The 21,477-nt window shown below is 42.8% G+C and overlaps 1 protein-coding gene across 3 annotated transcripts in view; it reads right to left on the bottom strand.

Moving 5' to 3' along the window:
* Positions 1-2,544: 2,544 nt before the first annotated feature.
* Positions 2,545-21,477, bottom strand: part of pid1 (phosphotyrosine interaction domain containing 1) — a 32,444-nt gene continuing 13,511 nt past the window's right edge. For all 3 annotated transcript variants that reach the window (XM_025898148.1, XM_005474475.4, XM_003441622.5), the window contains 2 exons: positions 20,846-20,992; positions 2,545-5,100 (listed from right to left, as the gene is read on the bottom strand). In XM_025898148.1, coding sequence (XP_025753933.1) covers positions 4,600-5,100; positions 20,846-20,992 — 648 coding nt within the window. In that variant the 3' untranslated portion in view covers positions 2,545-4,599. The remainder of the gene's footprint in view (positions 5,101-20,845; positions 20,993-21,477) is intronic.

Below are 21,477 nucleotides of genomic sequence, written 5' to 3'. Positions count from 1 at the left end.
CATTTCCCCGAGGGATTCAGGGCAGCGTCTTATTTGTATGTGACTTAAGTGTATTACAGCAGCAATAGCAATAGCAATGTGTGCTAAATCCTCTGGGTTTAGGTTAAGAGAGAGTTTGGAGTCTTAGCTTGCGACAGGCAGGCAAAGGCACCCCCTCTTCATTCCAGTCCACATTTCATTATGACAGGAATCTTAAATCACATGAAGACTTCAGGGACTATCCAACAGGAGGGATGAGTGGTGGTGGTGGGGGGATCTGGATATGATCAGAGGAAATGCTTTGTATGTCTGAAAGAAATAATTCACGCTCAGGTCTGGAGGATACATTACTCAGTACTTTCGTTTTTTTGTTTTTTTTAAACTAGTCTTGCGATTTGTAGCATTGTCATGGTTTCTTTTCCAGATCTAATATTTTCCTGATAATTTCCCAGTACTTTGCACTGAAGTTTCCTGGAACAGCTATGTGTTTTTTAAATTTATTGGCGCTACAGTAAAACAGAGACACACCAATTCAGTTAAGACCACTATAGTCCAAAAGAAGATCCTCATTTCCATGCACTAATTAGTTTTTTCTGGGACTTCCATGACCTTCCACGTGGGAGAGCACCTGCAGGACAGCATGCAAGGGAGCAGCACGGCTTGAGACGGGTTGCAAAGCAGCCTGCAGATGTGTGGCAATTGTAGAAACTAAAGCAAAGCATGAAGGTGGTAGTGGTGCATGATTAGGAAAACACAGCTTTAGTTCTGCTCGTGTGAAAATTGAACCTATACATGTCAGCGTTTTTCTTTTGGCTCCTACATGAAATGTATTCCTACTCTCACCACAGATGTTTTTTAAATTCTAAAAAGGTTTTAAAATTCTTTCACCGTATTTAACCACTCAAGGTTTTGCATCTCATGCAATGAAAAGTGTGCCTTATAAAATGGAGCCAGAGGCCGAAAGAATGTGCACAGTTCCACTTCACACACACGTTACACACATATGTTTACTGTACTGCACCACACAATCTCTCTCTCTCTCTCTAAGAGGCCCAGGCCCCCTGCTTGGGCGGCAGCAGCCGAGAGAATAAGCAAAGTAAGGCGGAGATAGAGGAATCTGATCAGAAGCCAGATTGGCTCCCTTCCCCAGCCGGACCTCAAGCGTGTAGGACCTTGGCGGGTGGATAGACAGGCGGTTCTGGGACTCGGAGAAGGAAGAGCGGCCAGCTGGAGTGGTAACAGTGTGGTATTGTGAGCTGACTGACTGACTGACGCCTGAGAGGAGCAGAAAAGCAAGCTGCCGGGGTGGCCTCTTTCTGAGCCTCGCAGGGCCCCAGCGCACTGATGCACTGCTCGAAGTGGGCCAGTCAGACACAAGAGCACAGTCAAGAGCAATTGGGTGGGTGTGTGCTCAGCACAGATCGAAGACAAAGAAGCATCCAAACAGGGACGCTTGTGTACAGTGAGCTGGAAGAGAAGAGGGGCAGAAGGCTTTGTTGACACTGTTCTAAAACTTCCATTAAAGCGATGATTATCAGCATTGTGGGCAAATTATTGCGCGATTGCAGCTGATGCTGCAAAACTCAGTTTATTACCAGAGGAAAACACCAACAAAACCATAGCTTAGATTTGGAGATAAAGACTGTGCATTTATTTCCCCTTAAAACGCACCACTGTTTTGTTTTTAAATGACGCAGTGATTTTCATGGCAAGAACAATCAGTTTCTCTGTAACCAAATTGAAAGAAACGATTATCATCACGGGGAGTTTATCAGAACAGCAAAAGGCCTCTTTGAACAAAAAACGTTCAGAGCAGAAGCAATCGCTCTGCCTGCCAGAGGGAGGCAGTGTTCACATTGCGGGTGCTTTAACATTCTTCACAGCATCCATTTTCCATCCAATTCTTTGCAGCTTTTAAGCTGCAAAATGATCGCCTGCCATGGAAGCTGAGAGCAAGCAGTTATCTTGTTATTGATGTGGGCACTTTGTAGAGAAAAGGGGGCTGCCACATTCTGGCAGAGAAGACAGCAAGACAACACAATAAAAGGGAAGATCTGAGGAAGTCTGAGGAATGTGAAGAATGGGGAGAGTAAAAAAACCTCCTCAGAGGATGGACAAGGCTGTGGCTGTGTCACACTTAAACCTGAAACACGCCATAAAGCTATGTTTAGGAGTATGTTTAGAGCATTGTGGGAGATGCTGGAATTACTCAGCACATTATACACCACAAAAGAGATTTTTATACCTTTTAGGTTTCAGGAAAAATCCCAATCAAGCGTGGAAACATTGCACATATGGAGGGTAAGCAGACACTTGAGGTTATGGTGTACATCTGTCCTGGCACCTCGTCAGAACATCATCTGGTTACCCATTCTGTTTGCTCTGAAACTGAGCATGCCTTGTATTTATCCTCCCACATGCGGCCTCAGCGGGGAATCCATCAGGTTAAAATACAGCAGAGTCTGGAGAACAAAAAAATGTCTTTTAGCTGAGATCTCGGGCGACCGTGGGGAACACAGGAGACAGAAGTGAAAACTGAGAGAAAACAGACCACACTGTCGTACGCTCGGTCTTGGTAAATACTTTATATGCAATTGTTTTTGATTTTTGCAAACACTGTATAGAAAACACTTATGGTAACATTTTTTTAAACATTTAAAGCGCGTCTGAGTTTCCAGACAGACATGGCACAGTATAATCTACAGCTTTATAAACGCTCTCCCCTGTTCTCGTCCTCTGGCCTGTCCATACTCAGCACTCCCCCAAACACATAAAATCTCTTCCTCACACACACACACACACACACACACACACTCACACTCACAGCCATCACTATCAGGCTCTCCACTTATTATTCACAGTAAGCTTTATAATACTGTTTCTGTATTGTATGATGGTTCTCAACATTTTTTCCTTATTACTTAAAATAGCTATCGACATTTATACTGTAATATTTGGGAAGTGATACATTTGTATTTACATAAGCTTATCAGGCAAGAATCAAATACAACATGTGTGTAACATTTGTATAGCAAGTTTGAATATTCTGCTGGAGTCGCTGACTGAAGACCATTTCCAACCGATGGTTTCCAGTCTGTTCAGGACAGTTCAGTTAGAAAAGAAGAAAGAGTTTGGGTTTTTTTTTTTTCCTCCACAACGGCGCCTCAGTCACTCGGAGATGACACAGAGCAGCGGAGACAGCTGGTCACTGGCCGACTGCCTGCGGGGCCAGAGCAGCACACCCCTTAGAACTGTCTGAGAGCACGAGGAGATTACGGGAGACTGGACGTGACTGGAGATGCTGTGAGGTGCTCACAGTATGTCGGACTCATACATTCAGCAGAGGCCAGGAGGTGTAAGTTGTTATATCTCGAATGGCTGTGATTTAGGGGGTCTTACAACCTCAGTGTGACTGGCACATTCAATCACTCGCTCTTATCTTTTCGATTGGTACAAGACGGAGTTGAGTAAACTTGGCAAATGGTCGTAGTACCACGTCTGATTTTAAAAGCAGATGCTCTCTTCACTTCCAGCTAATCGTGCAATACGAATTGTACTTCATCGTCTCTTACCTTTTCTTTTTCACGCACACACACAGATGCAAGCACTCGCATGTACACCCCATATACACAAAGTACAGAATTGAGAATTACACCGACAAAGAGTAGGATAAAACCTTGTGAGCAGACACGCGGCCACGCATACACACTGGGACCTGGGTAAGAGATCAAACTTATGTGAGAGGAAAGTGAGGCACATAATGTGACAGGCAAAAGAGAGCCTGAAATTTGGTATACTTAAAACAGAAGTCGGATGTGGATGATTAAGGTGTCTCGGATGGGGCCGGGCTTTCACCCCAGTGAGAACTTCTAAAAGATATTTAGCACCTACGTTCTCCCAGGTGCCGTACGTGTACTCTGAATCTTTTTTAAGAGACAGAGGCAGTAGCTCTATCGTCTAAATGAATCAACAGCTATGCTCGGTGAATAATATTCAGGGTTCGGACTAAGGTACGATAACAAAGATATGAGCAGTGCTTAAAGGCCTAGCTTTACGTTCACGTTCTCGTTTGCTGTTGCCAAGGCTGAAGGCATTACGCTCCACATAATCAAACATTTCAAGAATGTATGTGCTCCAACAGTCTCATATAAACTCTGTGTTGGGACCAGACATCTTTGTGCTGAGTCCCTACATGGCAAGAGTGGCAGTAGATTATTCTGACCTGGTGCTAGGAGAACATGGACTTAACTTTGTTTTCTTTGTTTCCTTGATCTAAAGGTTAAGGAACGATAGGTACTGACAGGGGTTGCAAACGTAAACGTTGAGAGATTCTACTGAGAACGCCTACAAAGGTGCCTTTTTGCTGAGTATTTACTCAAAATGGGGCAGCACTTTGCTGTTCCTCTATGTAAATATTGTTTCGTAACTTCCTTTACGATAGTTAAAAGCTACTTCACTGTCTTGGGTGCATTGGTTCATATGGTCAGTTCATTTTATTTCATATAGATAACAGAAAAATAGTAAGGGAGAATGAGAGAGAGCAGGTAATCTGTCCATCCTTCCAGTCACCCTTCACTTTGTTAGGATGGGGATCTTGTGTTTATTGTATTGTGTTTTAGTTCAACCGTCGTCTGGAGTAGAGTCTTCGGGGGTGGACGAGTCCTCCGCAAAGTCGTCCGTTGACCCGCTCTTGTGGATGCGGCCGTCGCTGCGCATGCTGTGGAAAGTCTTGCGGAAAGCCTCCATCATCGAGTGCGCCAGCTTCTTGGCCTCCAGCTTGCTCTCGCACTCCACAGCGTGGCAGTCCATCTGGAAGGACAGGTCGTCGTTGATCTCCCGGTAGATCCAGGCAAATATGTTGGGTTTGATGCTGTGGTCAGCTGTGCAGTAGGCGATGCGCGCCACCTGGTAGGTGTCCATGGTTACTGATGCCTCTCCGCGCTCGTCCATGTGGTGAAGACGCACCTGAAAGGGCCGGATCTCCAGCAGAGAGCTGCTAGCCGGACAAGTGCCCTGCTGCTGAGCCAGGGCCCGACGCTCCACCAGACCAACCACCGCCGACTCTGTGCAGCCAGACAGGAACTGCGTCCCAGAGATTGTCACCTTGCCCAGATAGGTCACCTGCAGCAAACAAGATACATAAATCTACAGTGAGACTCTTTTTTCAATTTACAATGCAATGCTTAACAAATCTAAATATAAAATTGGTTACTAATGAACCGCTGTGCTTTAATCTTTAGTTAAACATAAAAGGTGTAAACTAAGTAACAGTGGGATAAGGTTGGATCCTTGAGGTACACCACAAATAAGTGGGCATAGGATAATGTTTTTTCATGTTATAATTACATCATATTTCAGTATCTATAAAAGAGCATCCACCCATTCAACTCATGTAAACATCTGCAAGTCACTGCTGAGTCACTCTGTAACTGAATGTGATCTGAATGATCACAGCAAAACGAGCCTTCATCGTCGTCAAAATAATCACTGTGAAAAGCTCCAGTTCGTTTTGATTTGTTAGTCACCTCACACAATTTCAATACTATCATTGCTGAAAGGGAGCTAACGTAGAAGAAAATATGCCTTTACATTTTAAGGATTGATTTGCTTCAAAACCAGGGTGCTTCATGTCTTTCTGTGCCGAGAATGACGCTCTTTACGATCAGATCAAAGTTATACGATTTTTTTATGGCAAAAAACACTACGTTTAACTGTGGCTGCAACATGTGTTATGGAATACCATAGTAATGACACTGCATACCGGGAGAGTGATAGACTGAGGAGATGGAGAGAGATAAGGTGGGAGAGTTAAGAAGCGAACAAAGCTGGAGTTTTTTGAGGGGAGTGTGACCAGTTCAAGAGCAGCGCAGAAATAATGGCTGACTTGTGCACTTCTCTACATGCTGTTCTTTATGGCTTTACAAAAATACACAGAGGAGATGCCTGCTATGAGTCAAACACTCAAAGAGTTTTCCCCCCTGCCTGTTTATTCGGGGGCAGGGGAATACTCTGAACCCTTCAAGAGTTCGCTGAGGCTGGCTTACATGCAGTGCATATTTAAAATATAGCTCCAGATAGCATGAGAGCAACAATAAAAGCAAATTCTAAAGGAAAGGAAAGTGTATCAATCATATCAACATTTATGAATTTATGAATTGTAATGTGTGTTGAATGTGAAAATGTCTGGCACAATGCACAACACTCGAATGTCAAACCAGACTGTGATCTTGATAACACTATTCCCAGAGAAATTCCAGTCAAATATCCATCCTCACATCTACTCTGATAACAAAAAAGTCATCCAACAGATATCCATGCCAGACGGACAAAAAACACAGAAAATGACACAAAGCAGAGGCCCAGGCCATGGTTTATTTAATCATATAATTTAACTGCTTCCATTTTATTTAGTCTGGACCAGTGGACTCTACCTGCACTGGTTCACTGCTACATTTTTGACTGAATGGGACTCTTCAGCGTAAGCGTTGAGGACAGACAGGCCAAGCTTAGGACAATTACCATAAAGCTGGAAAACTGAAAAGCTGGACCTGGACCAAAAAGCTTGGGGGACACAATTATGAAATTCATGTATTATTAATTGAGCCCAAACGATCCGGGAGTTTTCGACTGATAACGATATCTTGTCATCAAAAAGTCAGATATGGATATATATTCGACGCAAAACACATTTTATGTGCCGTTGTTTATTTTTTTAGCGTCTGTTCAACTCCACTCAGATCAGCTGGTTGTGTTTGTTGCATTCCAAACACGTGTTGCCAACGAGGAAGTTGCAGAGTGCCCTCTGGTGGACCAACTATGCAACTTCGACAATGATAACATGGTTGAAGGGTGTTTCTCCCATCTCCTCTTTACTTTTTAATTTTATATTTACTGGATTTTACAAAGGCCAATGCCACGAGACCCTTTTGTTTTCTTTAATTCATGTATAAACAGAAATGTAGTAATTAAAACAGGGAGTTGTAGTTGATGTGTTTACAGTAGCCTTAGATCCGTACTGAAAATGCTTAAGAAATTTGTTAGACCACCACCAAATCTACATTTTTGTCAAGGCTGCCTTAAATTAACAGTATTTGTAAATACCAAAATTTTTTGAATGTTTTTTTAATCATTTAAACACGAGTATGTGCAAGCTCTTTAACCCAATGGATGTTTTTAACATAATAAAATATAATTGTTGTTTGTTCAACATTCAGACTCATTTCCTGACTTTGAATCACTGCCATATGAAACATTCCTGACCAGAAAAATTAAGTTTCAGTGGTTGAATGTTGTGCTTGATGTGAAATTTAAATTATTATTTGCTTTAGTAGTCCAAAAAATGTGTACATATAGACGTAGGAGTACAGTAGTACCATTCTTTTAATCTTGTAAATAGTTTAAAACGGTAAAGTAAAGGTGTATGAGTGTACAGAAAAGGCATCTCAGATTTTTTTAAAGACAAAATTCAACATGACGCTGCAAACTGGACCGACAGTGTTTAGAATATTTTGCCAGCATAAGGTGGACTGATGAATAAATAAACATAAAAGTAGGTCAAAGAAGCCTCTGGAAAGCTTGTTTAAAAGTAGCATCTGTATTTGTTCCATATGTATAAACAAACCCCAGCCTCCCTCTATGGTGTATGAGCCCCCATAATATCATGATACCATGATTACAGTACAACAAAATGTGGATTCCCAATTTAAAACACGGGAAAAGATCCAGGCAGCGAACGCAGCTGCCACCTCATGCCTGGTTTTCATTAGTGGTGGGCACGGGGTGAGACATGCAGGCTTCACACTGGATCCATCATTCAGCTGAGCACCACAGGTCTGCAGGAGCAGCCTGGAGGCTGGGTGGTTTTGATAGCCAACCACCCCAACACCCTCTCGCAGCCAAACGGCGGTCACTCAGTCAGCCAACAGATCCAAAGACTACGCCAAGATACATCAACCATCCACAATGTGCCTTTTGTACGTCAAATAGAAATAAAGAGTCATTATGGTTACTTTTCACTGCGTCTCCCATTTTGATATTGAGTTACTTGTTTAATCTATCGTTGTTTTTACTGATTGCTTGCTTCCTAGTTAAATGAAGGCTGGCTGCTTCGCCAGGTTGTATTCAAGGCCAAAAAAAAGACAGTTAAATGTTTTCTCTTACATCCACATGTCTGCTCCGCTAGCTCTGTTCTGCTGCTGTGTTTGAAAATCAGGATATAATCTAGTTGATCTGCCTTGTTCAAAAAGAGCCGCAGCAGCCTGCTATTCAAACCAAATAAATCCATTCTCGGGATGCTTTCAGAGGGGACCAGCCAGAAGACTGAGACAGAGGTTAACAGAGAGAGGTCAAGAGGATACAAACATGTTTGATTTTCAAAGCAAAACTTTGCTATTTAATTTTGGCAAGTCCGAGCCAGTCCTGGTAAATTTCTTAACTTTGTAGGAAAGCAGAGACTAATACTAGTGCTATACAGGTTCATGCATGTGTGTGCAGCGCACACAGAAAGATAAGTGAGGAATGTGTGAAGTGAGGAGGTCAGCAGACTGAGCAAACATTAGTTTATTTCTTTAAAGTCTAAACCAAACATGCAGCTGAAGAGGAAACTGTTAGATTGCTCAAGAAGAAAGATGAGAGACAGCTAGAAATAGAGAAAAATATTGCTCAATGAGGCAGTGTTCATGTGAAGAAAAAGAGGAAAATAGACGAGTAAAACTCTGGAAATGCATGATTTTCTGGTTTGCGGTGCATGAATCACCCATTTCATCTGCACTGGTATTTTTTTTCCTGAGACAACACAGGGCCCATTTACACCTGGTTTTAAAAATGTGCTCTCCAGGTGAATTTGGCATCAGTGTATAGAAAGATGAATGTGCATCTACTGTATGAACTCCAGACAAACTAAATGTGAGACTAAATCTGGGGATTATTATTAGGCTTGGCTGCTGATTAAAGGCAACACAGATCCAGCTTTTATATTATTAGGTTATATTTTAATATGTGAACAAAGAACTGTACCATCGTTTCTTCAGTGTCAAAGCTACCCAGCGATACGTGTGAGTGCATCCAGTGGTACACAGGAAACATGAACTGTTAATAATACATTTAGGGAACTTAATTTTCCAAAATGCATATCTGGTATAAAATAACATCCACACTGTTGCTAGGATATAACTATGAAAGCGACCAATCGAAAGAGGACCAGTTCCTCTTCTGGTTTCTTCCCCATTAAAGTGTAGATTTTAACTTTGAAAGCAGAGTTATTCCGCAAGTGTCAGCAATCACTGCAGGTGAAATGATTTCAGGTCAAGTGTCTTCAGGAGAGAAAATGGAAATAAAAACAGCACAGACATATGCACTTACTGACATGCACACTTTTTTGTGTGCACCTTGCTAGTACCTGGTTGGACCAATTTTGCCTTCAGAGCTGCCTCAATTCTTCGTGGCGCAGATTCAAAACGTGGGTAGAAAAATTTCTCCGAGATTTTGGACCATATTGATATGATACAAAATCACACAATTGCTGCAGATTTCATGATGTAAACCTCTCATTGGACCACGTCCCAAAAGTGCTCTGCTCAGATCTGGTGTCCGTGGAGGCCAAGTGAGTACAGTGAACTCACAGTCATGTTCAAGAAACCTGTTTTAGATGATTTAGATGAACTTTGTGGCGTTTTACCCCGCTGGAAGCAAAACATGGGCACACTGTGGTTTAAAAGATGCACATTTAGCACTAAGTGGGGCACAAAGTGTGTCAAGATCATCACACCACCATCCTGAAACCCAGAGAACAGTAGTGCACTGGATGTTTTCTGTTTTTCAGACCATTCTCTGTAAACCCTATAGATTGCTGTGTGGGAAAATCCCAGTAGATGAGCAGTTTGCAAAATACTCCGACCAGTCCAGGGCATCAACAACCGTGCTTTTATCCTCATTCTGATGCTCAGTTTGAGCTTCAATGTCGTCTTGACCATACCTACATGTGCACTGTGATAGTGCCATGTGATTCGATGATTAGACGACAACCAACTGATGATGTATATCTCTAAAAAATGTTTGATGAGTGTATACAGCATCTTATAAACGATGTGATAGTGTGAGTTCTGTTCATTTTGTGGTAATGATTCACTCAGAGTCCAATGTATCCAAATGTCATGAAACTGGGTCAATTTAATTGCTCTTTAGGATACAACCAGAGAGCTGTTGAGAGCTCTGCCTACTATATTTTTTAATATAAACTAGAAAAACAAAACAACATGGATATGAGGAATCAAGATTTTTGATAGAGAAGCTGTTGCAGTTCCTTCTCGAATCTCTTCCTCTTTTTTAGAAATATTGTTAAAGTATTAAACCAAACACCCTGATGCTTAAAAAAACATTTGCTTTGCTCTTTAAATGAGTTTTTAAAAAAATTAAAGAGAAAAGGGCAGAAAAAGATGTGATTGATCACATTAAAATTGAAAGCATGCATTCTTTCCCAACATCTGACACCAGCTAAATGACTGACGCTTTAAAGCAGCAGTGTTTAGATGGCTCTGCACACAATCTGTGTCTGGAATCCAGCTGAAGAGGCGCGAGAAGTTAGTGGTTGACTTTTTACAGCCATAGTGTGTGTGTGTGTGTGTGCGTGCGTGCGTGCGTGCGTGCGAGTGAGTACATTGGGACAGTTTCACAACGACCAGACGGACCCAGATCATAATCAGTTCTGCAGACAGGAGAGATGTGATTCAGGTTGGACTCGGTCTCAGAACAGGTTATAAGAACCTTCTAGATCTCCAAGCCAAAGCGTGGATGCTCGCCACAGGGCTCTGTCAGTGTTTGTGCAGTGAATGAAGCAAACCATTCAGGCTGTAGCTATCTCCACATCAGGTTCTTGATAAAACTGATACATCAATCCATAAATCCCAGACAGCAACACGTGTGTTGTGCTCCACTCTGGCAGTCTGGCTATGTCCTGGCAACCTTGTTTCAACTTTCCATGAGTTTCTCCTTCACTCCTCCACTCATTGTATCTTTTCCCCTGCACTCTGTCCTCTCTCTTTCACCTGTTTCTTCAGTGAACTCCTTTACCCGCTTCACCTCCCCTCTACTATTCTGCACTTCTTCAAGGCCTCGCCGTTATTTCTATCCTGCCAGAGTGGAAATGCTGATTGCATGTGAAGCAGTATGGAGACAGAAATGAGGATCAGTTACAGGAACAAAGGCCTTGGGGGCTACAAAAAGGATGTTGTAAAGATAAATAAAGCAAATGTGGACAGAAAAAACAGACAGAGTGAGGGGAAAGGCGAGGTTTAGAAAACAAGCTTATGTGAAACTGAAATTTAAACTATCTGCTGGAATTCTGGTGTAGACAAAAGCATACCTGCTTTGTCAACGAGACACAAAAACAAAGAGAAGCAGTGGGAATGTTTGAGATTGTGACAGAGAGGGGAGGGAGCGTGGTTAAACATTTGCATGTGTGCTGACATGTGGCTGCTATTACCAACTCTGGTTTAACCCATTGTCCTTTTCTATTCTCTCACTCTCCATTTCTCTTACTGTACACTGCGAGAAGCTCAAATGCCTTCTGCCACCTGCAAGACTGCAAGAGCCTGAGTCGTTGCTTTGCACAGTTTCATACCATTTATGTTAGCGCAGAGGGTTCGAGTTCCTGTTGCGGTATTCTCCTGAACCATAGGTGGCGCCACTGAGACAGAAATCTCCACATCAGTGCAAAAGCAAAAACAAAAAATCGCAGTTTTTTCCCCCCAGAAAGTCTCCCTCTGCAAATAGCTGAATCTCAGTGCTTCTGTTGTTATCATTCAAGGTGCAACGTGCAAGGTTATAAAAATCAAAATCGAGATGTGCACAGCAACAACTTGCACCAGCAGATATGATGTCACTTTGTTGTCCAGCTTTGTTCGAAGAACGGTGAGGATAATGGCAGCACTGATGGGCCTCGTGATCATCTGAGGCAGCTGGAGTGTTTGTTGGCTAGTTTCTGGTAGCACTGCTAGCTTGGCTGCTTCTAGTGTAAAAAAAACTCGAAGGTAGAATCCACATTAGGTCAGAGAGTTAAATCAGACTGACACCACTCAGACGTCTGTACTTTATGCTTGAAGCTCGTGCCGCCAGATGGATAACTTTGAATGACTCAAACACTGAAAACAGGGGAACAGCTAGCTTTGCTCAAATGCAGACATGGGGGTGTCCAAATTCATGGGCTGCATCCTCCTGAGGACCCGGCCTTCGTGGTCTACTTGGGCCGGGTCCTCCGAAGGCCGGGTAGGCCAGAAGTGAGCAGCTGTGAAATTGGACAGTCTAGCCTTCAGATTTACCTCACCAGCTGTCTCGGTGGAGTTTAATGCTCCTTGCTATGTAAAATATAACAGGACACTGGCGTAAATTCTCGATCACCTCACAACCGATTTACTCACATACAAATAAAACAATGAAAAACGCCAAACAATAACATTTTTAAGTCATCTAAGTGACTTATATATGTTTAACCTGAGTAGCGAAAGACCGCGGGGGGTTTGAAAACGATATGCCTGGAGTTTGCTGTTCTCGCCCCGGCTAGCTATCGAGCTGGTGGGTAACAGACGTCTCCAAAAACGTCAGAACAGTTTTGCAAATATGTGATATCTTGATAAACTGAGCAGATATTTGAAGTTTACACAGCTATATTCTCACCTGAAAATATCTTAAAAGTTTATTTTGCGGCCCGGAAAGAGTAATAAGAGTAATAAGTAGCTGCCGCCATTGTTGGAAACTGGAAATGGTTGGGCCATGCTATGAATTCTGGGATATGGTGGGCCACGAAGGATACACCCAACCCATCCTTCAAATCTAGGGAAAAGGAGCACATTTGTCGGCAGCCTCAGGAGGATGCAGCCTATGAATTTGGACAACCCCATTTAGCTTGTAAGCTAGGTATTAAACTGACAAAAGAAAAAGAGCTAAAATGCTACAGCAAAACAATTCTAGTAAGAAAAATAAAGTCAGTCCTAACTAATACTGCATTTCATTTGCCTTGGAAGTCAGAGCTAGCACGCTGAGCACATTCCAGTAAAGTCAGACTTGTTTTGATCGATAGCAAATTTGACCCATTCATGGATCTCTACCAAACTAGCACAACAGCTGTTTTTTCGGTTTTCAGTTGAGCTGATTCGAGATAACAATCGACCGATGTTATCTCAGAATGGTGACGAATGAGATGACCCCTCGTCTTCAGAGTATTTGAATTTATTTAATATCAAAATTTGGTACTCCTGTATTCATAAAGCATCATCACACAAAACAATTTGCAGTGGTTATTTGCTGTATTGATACAGTATATTGTTACAATTTTTGCTGTTATACTACTGCTTATGTCCACTATTGCCAGCCTGGACTGTTACACAGAAGTTGATGGGGCTTTGCTAGCTGGATGTCTGACTTGAGGGAACATTCCAGTTGAAAAATTCCGACAGGAAACTCGGAAGTTCTGACTTGAAATGGAAGACATCATAATAAGCCAATCGCTGTTCTTTCCAGAACTTTCAAAAAAACTTCTGAAACTCTGCTTCTAGTTTTGACTTCTTCTCCTCCCATACCAGCGCCGACGTGGAGGTTTTGTCCAAGTGGTGCCACCCATCACTCACTCACGCCCTCAGAGTTCACAGGAGAGATGTCCTCCACAGTCACCAGATATCAGTCCCACGGAGCACCTTTGGGATGTGGTGGAACGGGTGATTCTCATCAATGGAGCGAAATTTCTGAGGACTGGTTGAGGTAGACTTAATAAATCGGCCAATGAGCATAAAAACTGTACGTGATACCCTATTGTGTTTACAACACTACAAAGGACTCAGCATCTCTTACTAATTAAAATCATAGAGCACTGCGGAGAACATCATGCAAACACGTTAAATCGTGTAGCACGGCACCGCAAACTGTTTCTGACATTTCCCATTTTGAACGAATCAGTGGATGCAAGCACAACAATGCAATGAAAGCCACAACTGTGGTAGGGTAAAGAACAAACAGACATGCAAAGACAGAAAAGAGAAGTTTATTAATAACAGCTGAGTGAATGCAAAAAAGGGTAGAAGAAAGCAGGGGACACGCAGAGGGGGACTGAAAAAACATCCGCAGCCCAGCAAGTGAGCCGGTGGGAAGAGACGGGAACATCCTGGCCAATTCACATGCAACACACACTGTCTGTGCCTGTCTATCTCAGTGTGAGTCATTATTCGTGTGTAAGCACACACGCATGTCTGTGTGGATGAAAGGTGTAGAGCTAGTGCCGCTGGAGCCACAGCTGGTTCAGCCATCACTAAAGAAAGGATCTAAAGGGATGAAAAGAAAAGAGTGGGTGGTATGAGAGAAAGATGAGGGAGGACTCGATAAAGAGATACCTGTCCCTATAGACGGTCCATTTGGGACCATGGAGGAAGAAAGAGGAAGGAGCTGAGAGGACAAGGAAGCGGGTCTGAGACCAGAACACAGACGCAGTTATTGAGAGTAGCTGTTTGGTCTTGATGGATCAGCTTTGGGAACAGACTGTGATGTGAAGGCAGGTCAGGAGCACTTCTGGAGCTTGTCATTTCTGCATTTAAGCCACCTTCTCAGAAACCAGTCCAAGGGCAAACAGGTGGTGCAGACTAAACACACAGTCCCCCCACCAACCCACCTGGTTGTAGTTTGCTCCATCCAAATGTTACAATCTTTTCCAAATGGTAAAAGATAAAATATCGGCATGAAAACGCAATTGTTTTTGTTCACGCCACAATCACCGGCTATCTGGAAACATTTCAGATTTGTTTCTGGCAGTGGTGTTTGAATGTTGGCTGCCAAGAGTTAGCAAAATACCTGCTATTATCTGTGGATGAAACAAAACTAGCAGGTAATTTGAAAAAGAACTGCAGAAAAAACAACACTTGTGAAGGACTGTGACAGGGAAAATGTCCCGAACCAACATAAAGTGTAAGTATATTTTAATCTTTACTTGAGAGATGGAATGCCATTGTTCCCAAAAGCATTCCTTCTTTCAAAGGTTCAGGTTTGTCCTTTCATGTCTTTTCATCAGCAGTCATACATTGATTTGCATTTACGGGAAATAATATCAGTTACACACTGTTGTCAAATATTCAGTACTGTACTGGCCCAAAATATTTACATCAGTATGATAAAGACATTAACTGACACCAAAGTCATACTGTATATCCTTTAGCTTTGCACAACTATGCAACTGTTGAAGGTGTCTCCCTCTGTAAAGCCTCTGTGTCTCCAACAAGACTGGGAATCCACTGCTTGGGAATTCAGCATTCCTGAAGTGGTTGTTAAAATTCCTCTAAACGTATTGAATCAGCACAGTACAGCTGGCTGTGTGAGTCACGGCACGCAAAGATGGAGCAGCTTTTTTTTCATCCTGATTCAAAGCGCTGTGTGTTTTTGCTTGTTTGTGTTGGGAGATGATGTGGTATGTATGTATCAGCCAAAAAAAAGGAAAAAAAAGAAATTACTCTGACTGGTTCAGTGCCAAGACAGAAGCCCTCTGGTGTAAATGAAAGGAGCTTTTTCATTCACTCTCACTTACATACAGCCTACTGCAGCACAAGACTCTTGATAGTCCAAAGATGGAGCAAGATGGAACTTTTCTAAGCTGAGGTATGCATATACTTCTCACCATTCAACTATGTACAACTACACTGACAATGGTACTCGCAAGAAATTCATTACCTGACACATGAATAGAGCGTCTCCTCCTCAAATAATGAATGATGACGATGAAGCTTTAACACTGGTATTGGATCAGTACTCAGTAGCTGCATGCATTGAAAACCAAGGGTGTAGTATTGTATCCAAATGACAAAAGTTCCCTCCCTGCTTTCATTAAATGACTATCGAGTGGGTGACACACAGAAACAAATAAATAAAGCATGACCAGAGACAGTATTTGGTCGCGATGCTAGCAGACGTAACACGCCTGAATAACTTAAATCCTCCGTCCCAATAAGCATAATAGTTGTTTATTAAAAATAAAGAAATATACAGGGTGTATCAAAAAGCACAATCTGATTTCAAAGCACTTTCACTGGTAACGATTGAAACATGTACAGTTAAAAAGAGGCGATTCATGAGTTTAATGTATTTGCTAGTAGGTAGCATAACAACAGCTGTAACTCCAGACGTGCATGATTAGTTATGACTGTAGTTATAACTGTGGACATGTACCATGCGTCATGACAATTTTAACTTTAACTTCCTGGATCTGGCTGTGACGTCTGTGATGCAGGTAACTGATCCATTATTGGCTGGGGTTGAAATGAGACAAACGGGCAGGTGTTCCAGTGGGTTATTGTCCAAATCACTACTGGATTTTTTTCCCTTTCTCACAGACAAGAACCTTCCACAGATGGCATCTTCTGAGCAGGCATGCTCAGAAGATATTGATTGACGTTGATGTCATACCTTCATGTGTGAACAAACACTCCAAACCAGTATCACGGCAAAACGTGCAACAGATATGCCGTTCCACAAAGTCCATTCCACGGTTTGCCTTTCCAAAACGTGAAGTGGGCACGCATGCAGAAATTGCAGTACCAGCAGGGGGAGATAATATATTCTACTCTGCGTTTCCACCTCGGAGACTGAACCAGACTTTAATGCACTGGTTAGCCCAAATACAGACTAGCTTTCTCTCACTGAACAACAATAAAGAACTTAAAAGTAATTAAACTAGTAGCAAAACAGCACTTTCTCTAAATTTAAAGGTCTTTGAAACTTGGCAAACACATACACACACATTTAGTTAATAGTTGTTTTAGGCAATGTTGATTAAATGGTGATAAAATGTTGGCAACTTCTCATTTCGTTGCCAAATTATACCATCTACTCTCACCAGTAGCAGTTTATAAAGACATGGACTTGAGTGAATTCAGCTTATTCTCTACAACAGTTCCAGTTTCTCGGTGGTCAGAGTAAAGCCCAATTTTAAACAGAAGAATGAATACTGCTCTCATCAACATCTGGTGTCCTTACAGTGAGGTCTGAAAACCAATCGCTGAATTTTCAAACGAGGACGAAACAACCCGGGAATGTTTGCACATCGGCGATTCTGATGCTTCGAGCTACGAACACACACATAAATGCCAGAAACGCTGATACAAATCCGCTTGCACATTCCACAGCGCAGGCAGCTGGAAGCACCAGTCGTCTCAACTGCGTGGTAAAAATGATTTAAATGTCATCACTGCATGTTCTGTTCTGGGAGGAGGAGTGACAGCATATCCAGCGCACAATCTGACATCAGAATATCAAGTACGGAGACAGACAAAAAGGCTCTCTGCCTAACAGATTAGATAAAGGCATGGTAGGACCAGCCTGCCCTGCACGGGCTGCTGACGTGAATGACGTCAGTGACAGAGGGAAATTATGACTAGCAGAAGCAGCAAAGCCGGGGATCTTTGCTGATAACATAGCATAGTGATGTCAATGTGTCTGGTGTAATACAGAACAGTGTTACGGTGTTACAGCGAGCCTGAATGCCCCGTGCCTTTTGGTGCACTACAGAAGCAAATCCAAAACTACTCATTTCTGCACTTTTTCCCCAACAAATGAAATATAATATGGTAAGTTGCAAACCTTAGATATATTGTTAGCAGGATTTTGTTGCCTTTGGACAGACAGGCTAACATAAGCTGAATGAATTTGCTGGTTGATATAGTGTTATATTTCCCAGAGGTTCCCAGATTCATTTTTTTCCTGCTCTGCTCTTCTTGTCTTCAGGACAAATATAATTTAAAGCAGTGAATGATGGGTAATTAGCCTTCATCTGACATTCATGTTAACACTTGTACAGACTGCACAGTGTCTGTCTCACTGCTGGGCTGTTAAATACGTCAGGTGGGTCTGAATTGGACACTTGTGCGCTCGTGCCGCATAGCCACATCCAAAATCCCACTTTTTATAAAAGCCAGTTTGACTCCTCGGGGTCCCGGCCAGGCAACTCTCAAAAGCCACTTTCTACTCTTAGGAGAAGAGAACAAATTAAGTTCAAACATAACAAAATTATATTGTTTTTTTAAGCCGACTCCAGAGTAATTTCACAATTGCCATGAAGTGTGGTGATGAAGCTGGCATGGCTGCAAAGTACATTGCACATGTTGTCAGTGGATGTGAAGTGGAGCGCTTTGACAGCGGCGGGGAAAGCGGGGCAATGAGAGGTGGCCTTTCATGCTCGCTAGCTGCTAGCTTTGGCAGAGGAACAGCAGTCCTCAGCCAGCCTTCCTGCCTGTCTGCCTGTAAATAGTGTGCACGACCGGAGAATGTGAGAGGAGAGAGTGAAGGAGAAATAAGAAGTGAACGGAAGGCAACGTAAAACACTCCGTGGGGATAATAAATGCTATAATATTCTGCAGGAGGGATGGCAAGGAATCCAAAAAGCAGAGGTGGGCAGACAGATATGCAGACAGGCAGGTAGTGACTCAGACAGGAAGTTACGGAAGCCAACAGATGCAGGCAGCGAGGCAGACTCACATCCGAAGAAGTCTCAGATAGACAGATGAAGGAAATTATTTGTGTGTGTGTGTGTGCTGGTAATTACAAACAATAAGTGAGTGGAAATTAACTGTAACACGCGAAACACCAGTATCCTGATGACTCAGTAACTTGTGACACTGCATTTGTCACAACAACCCTGTGCATGTCTTCTTCATTACATCCATGAATCTTTTCTGAGGTCTTCCTCTTTTCCTCCTGCCTTTATCCAACATATCCACTGTCCTTCCTCTGCACATGTCCCAGCAATCTCAGCCGTGGTTCTCGATCTGTCCCTCTGATGTACTCTTTGTACACTTTGTAATCCCATCCATCGCGTTCACTCCCAATGAAGATCTGCATCTTCAATTCTGCCATCTCCAGCTCTGCCTCCTGCCTTTTGTGAAGCACCACCGCTGTTGCAAAGATGGTGCCACACTCAAAACCTCCTTATGATTGGTTTGGTCTCTAGCAATTTGCCATGTTCACCTGTAGTTTGCACTGAAGTTGCCAATTTGTTTGCAAACACTTGCTAACTAGCCACTAAGCAGTAACTTGAAACTTGAAAAGTTGAATGCAATCTAGACCAACATGTTCAAAAGGAGTTTGCAGACACAACAGCATGTTTTTAATTCAAAATGCAGCTAATTGCAGCAAGCTGTAGGCAAACAAAGTAATTGCAACAAGGGTTTTGGTCCAGCCCCTTCTTTTTGCTGCCAATTTCATCTAGCAACAGCTAGCAACCTCCAGCAACCACTTGGCAACCAGCTGGATAATATACTTTTACCTAGCAACCGGTGGTTACCAGGGAACCACTGTCTAGTCATGCATGACTGGGGCTTTAGCAAAGCACTTCACAGGGATACTCACTTTTGCCAAGTGACCGGCACCTTACACTACACACACATCTGCATTTCATAGGGATAGTCACCACATCAGCTACCCACTGCACTCACGGTGTCACAGCTTTGCAAATCTACCATGAAGATAAATGACAGGTGATTTTGCTACCGCAAACCTCAGACTTTCCCAACACAGCCTCTGCACTTTGTGTTATAATTGATCCTTGATTAATGACAAAGACTTTCCTTTAGAAACAGCTGGATGAAACTGTTTGTTTACTACACTTGTGGCCACTATCCTGGCTTTTAAGTGGCCACAAATATTAAAGTTAAGGAAACACAGCGAGAGGTAAAACACATTTCACTGGACCTCATCGTGAAAAACAACTCTGTCTATATTATTTTATTCTCATTATCATTTACTGGATAAAAGTTACGTAAATTCCACAGCATTAGGTTTTATTTTATTAACTTTCTAGCATATGATATTGTGTCACATAAGAGGCCTTCTCCCACCTGTACCTGAATATGAGCCAGTGGAAACGCTGCTGGTTAACTTGTGTCTCATGTGTCTCTTCTAGCTAGACCAAACTGCTCTGCTCTGCCAGCAAAGGTCCTCTTACTGACTTTCACTTCAACTTCTGGAGCTTTTAGGAAGTGCCAAAGAGGACTCAGCACTTTTGGCCCTCGTAGCTGCTTTTGGGATGTTTTTCCCCCCGCAGACGTATATGCATTTAGTACGAGTGCATCTGCATGAGTCTGCGTGTGTTCATGTTCGCTGTTCTGTACGCTGATCCAACAAATACAAATATCAACAAGAGCTGGGACTGTGTGTTCCACACCGGTGTTTTTTGGCAGGATTGTTCTTTAATGTCAGCTGCCAGATACGAAAGGTTTATTTTAGTTTAGCGAAGTTAGAAAAGCCTCCGTTTCCAACATGCTTGTTAATGACACAGCATTAGAGACCAAAAAACAACATCAGACATGCAAAATAAAACCCTAATGCCCCCCCCACCACCACTTGAAGTTGCCTTCCGCGATGATTTCAGTTTATTTGTTAGGCTTACAGTGCTGTGGCACAAGGGAGGCAAATACACAAAGACACAGTTAGTGGGTTAGAAGTGTTGTGTGTAATAACAGACACTGGCTGCTATTTTAATCTGTAGCCCTGTTTGCTTTCTGTTTTCAGGACAGAGAAAAGAGAATATGGGCTGTGAGTTGGATCACAGTTAGAAACCCTACATCTAACACTTAGTAGAGCCAGGGAGGGGGGGAACAAACACATTCATGCCAGGACGCACGTATGTGTGTGCCCACACAGACATTCAATATTTCTCAAGTATGTGGCTCAGACAGGAAAGTTAAAACTTTAAAAACTCTGTGCTGGGAAATCCACGGTGCAAGTTAATTAAACTTGTGACCAAAAAGAAAAGGAAAAACATTTGGATTAAGGCTCTAATAATGCTATTACAGATATAGTGTTCAGGACTGGATTTGAGGATTATTAGGTTCATGTGACCCCCTACCTTGTATCCAGCGTGGGTCCTGCTCTTTGCATGCGGTGTGGTAGAGCAGAGCTCAATGGCCTCAGGCTCGTGGAAGATCACCGTGGGCAGCGGCTCCTTTCTCAGAGTCAGCACATTCAGCTTGGTCTTCAGCATGGTCTGAAAGTGCTGATGGAGAAAGACAGATATATACACACTGTGCTTTAGGCAAATATGCAATCTGTACCAAACAGCAAAAAGCTAATTATGGCTGTGGTTCAGCATTAAGTTTCCTTGTCAACACTGCTGTATGAAGAAAAAACAACCCCCAGAAACTTCAGCATTTTGTGTGCAGAGGTGTACCTCATGTCCTGCAAAGGAAAGTATGGAACAGGCTCAAGGGGTCAAAGGACTTTCAAGGCTTTTATATTTACACAGGAGCCCACTCCAACTGATAGAAAACACATCTCGTGGTGAAAAGGGAAGATGAAGGCTCGAAGTGAGATGGCTGTGAGAGATTTACTCTGCACCGAGAGGAATGTGAGGAGCAGACGAAGGAAGCCCTGCCCTCTCTGTCCCCGTCAAAACAAGAGGGGCCGCCTGCTCTCCTACTACAGTGCATGGCAAGTGTTTCCTGAAGCCGAGCAGAACCACACGGTCCGTCTGGCCATGTG

Source organism: Oreochromis niloticus, linkage group LG14, assembly GCF_001858045.2.
Source record: "Oreochromis niloticus isolate F11D_XX linkage group LG14, O_niloticus_UMD_NMBU, whole genome shotgun sequence".
Taxonomy (NCBI): domain Eukaryota; kingdom Metazoa; phylum Chordata; class Actinopteri; order Cichliformes; family Cichlidae; genus Oreochromis; species Oreochromis niloticus.
Note: the sequence above shows the minus strand (reverse complement) of the source record. Positions and strands in the feature narration are given on the sequence as shown.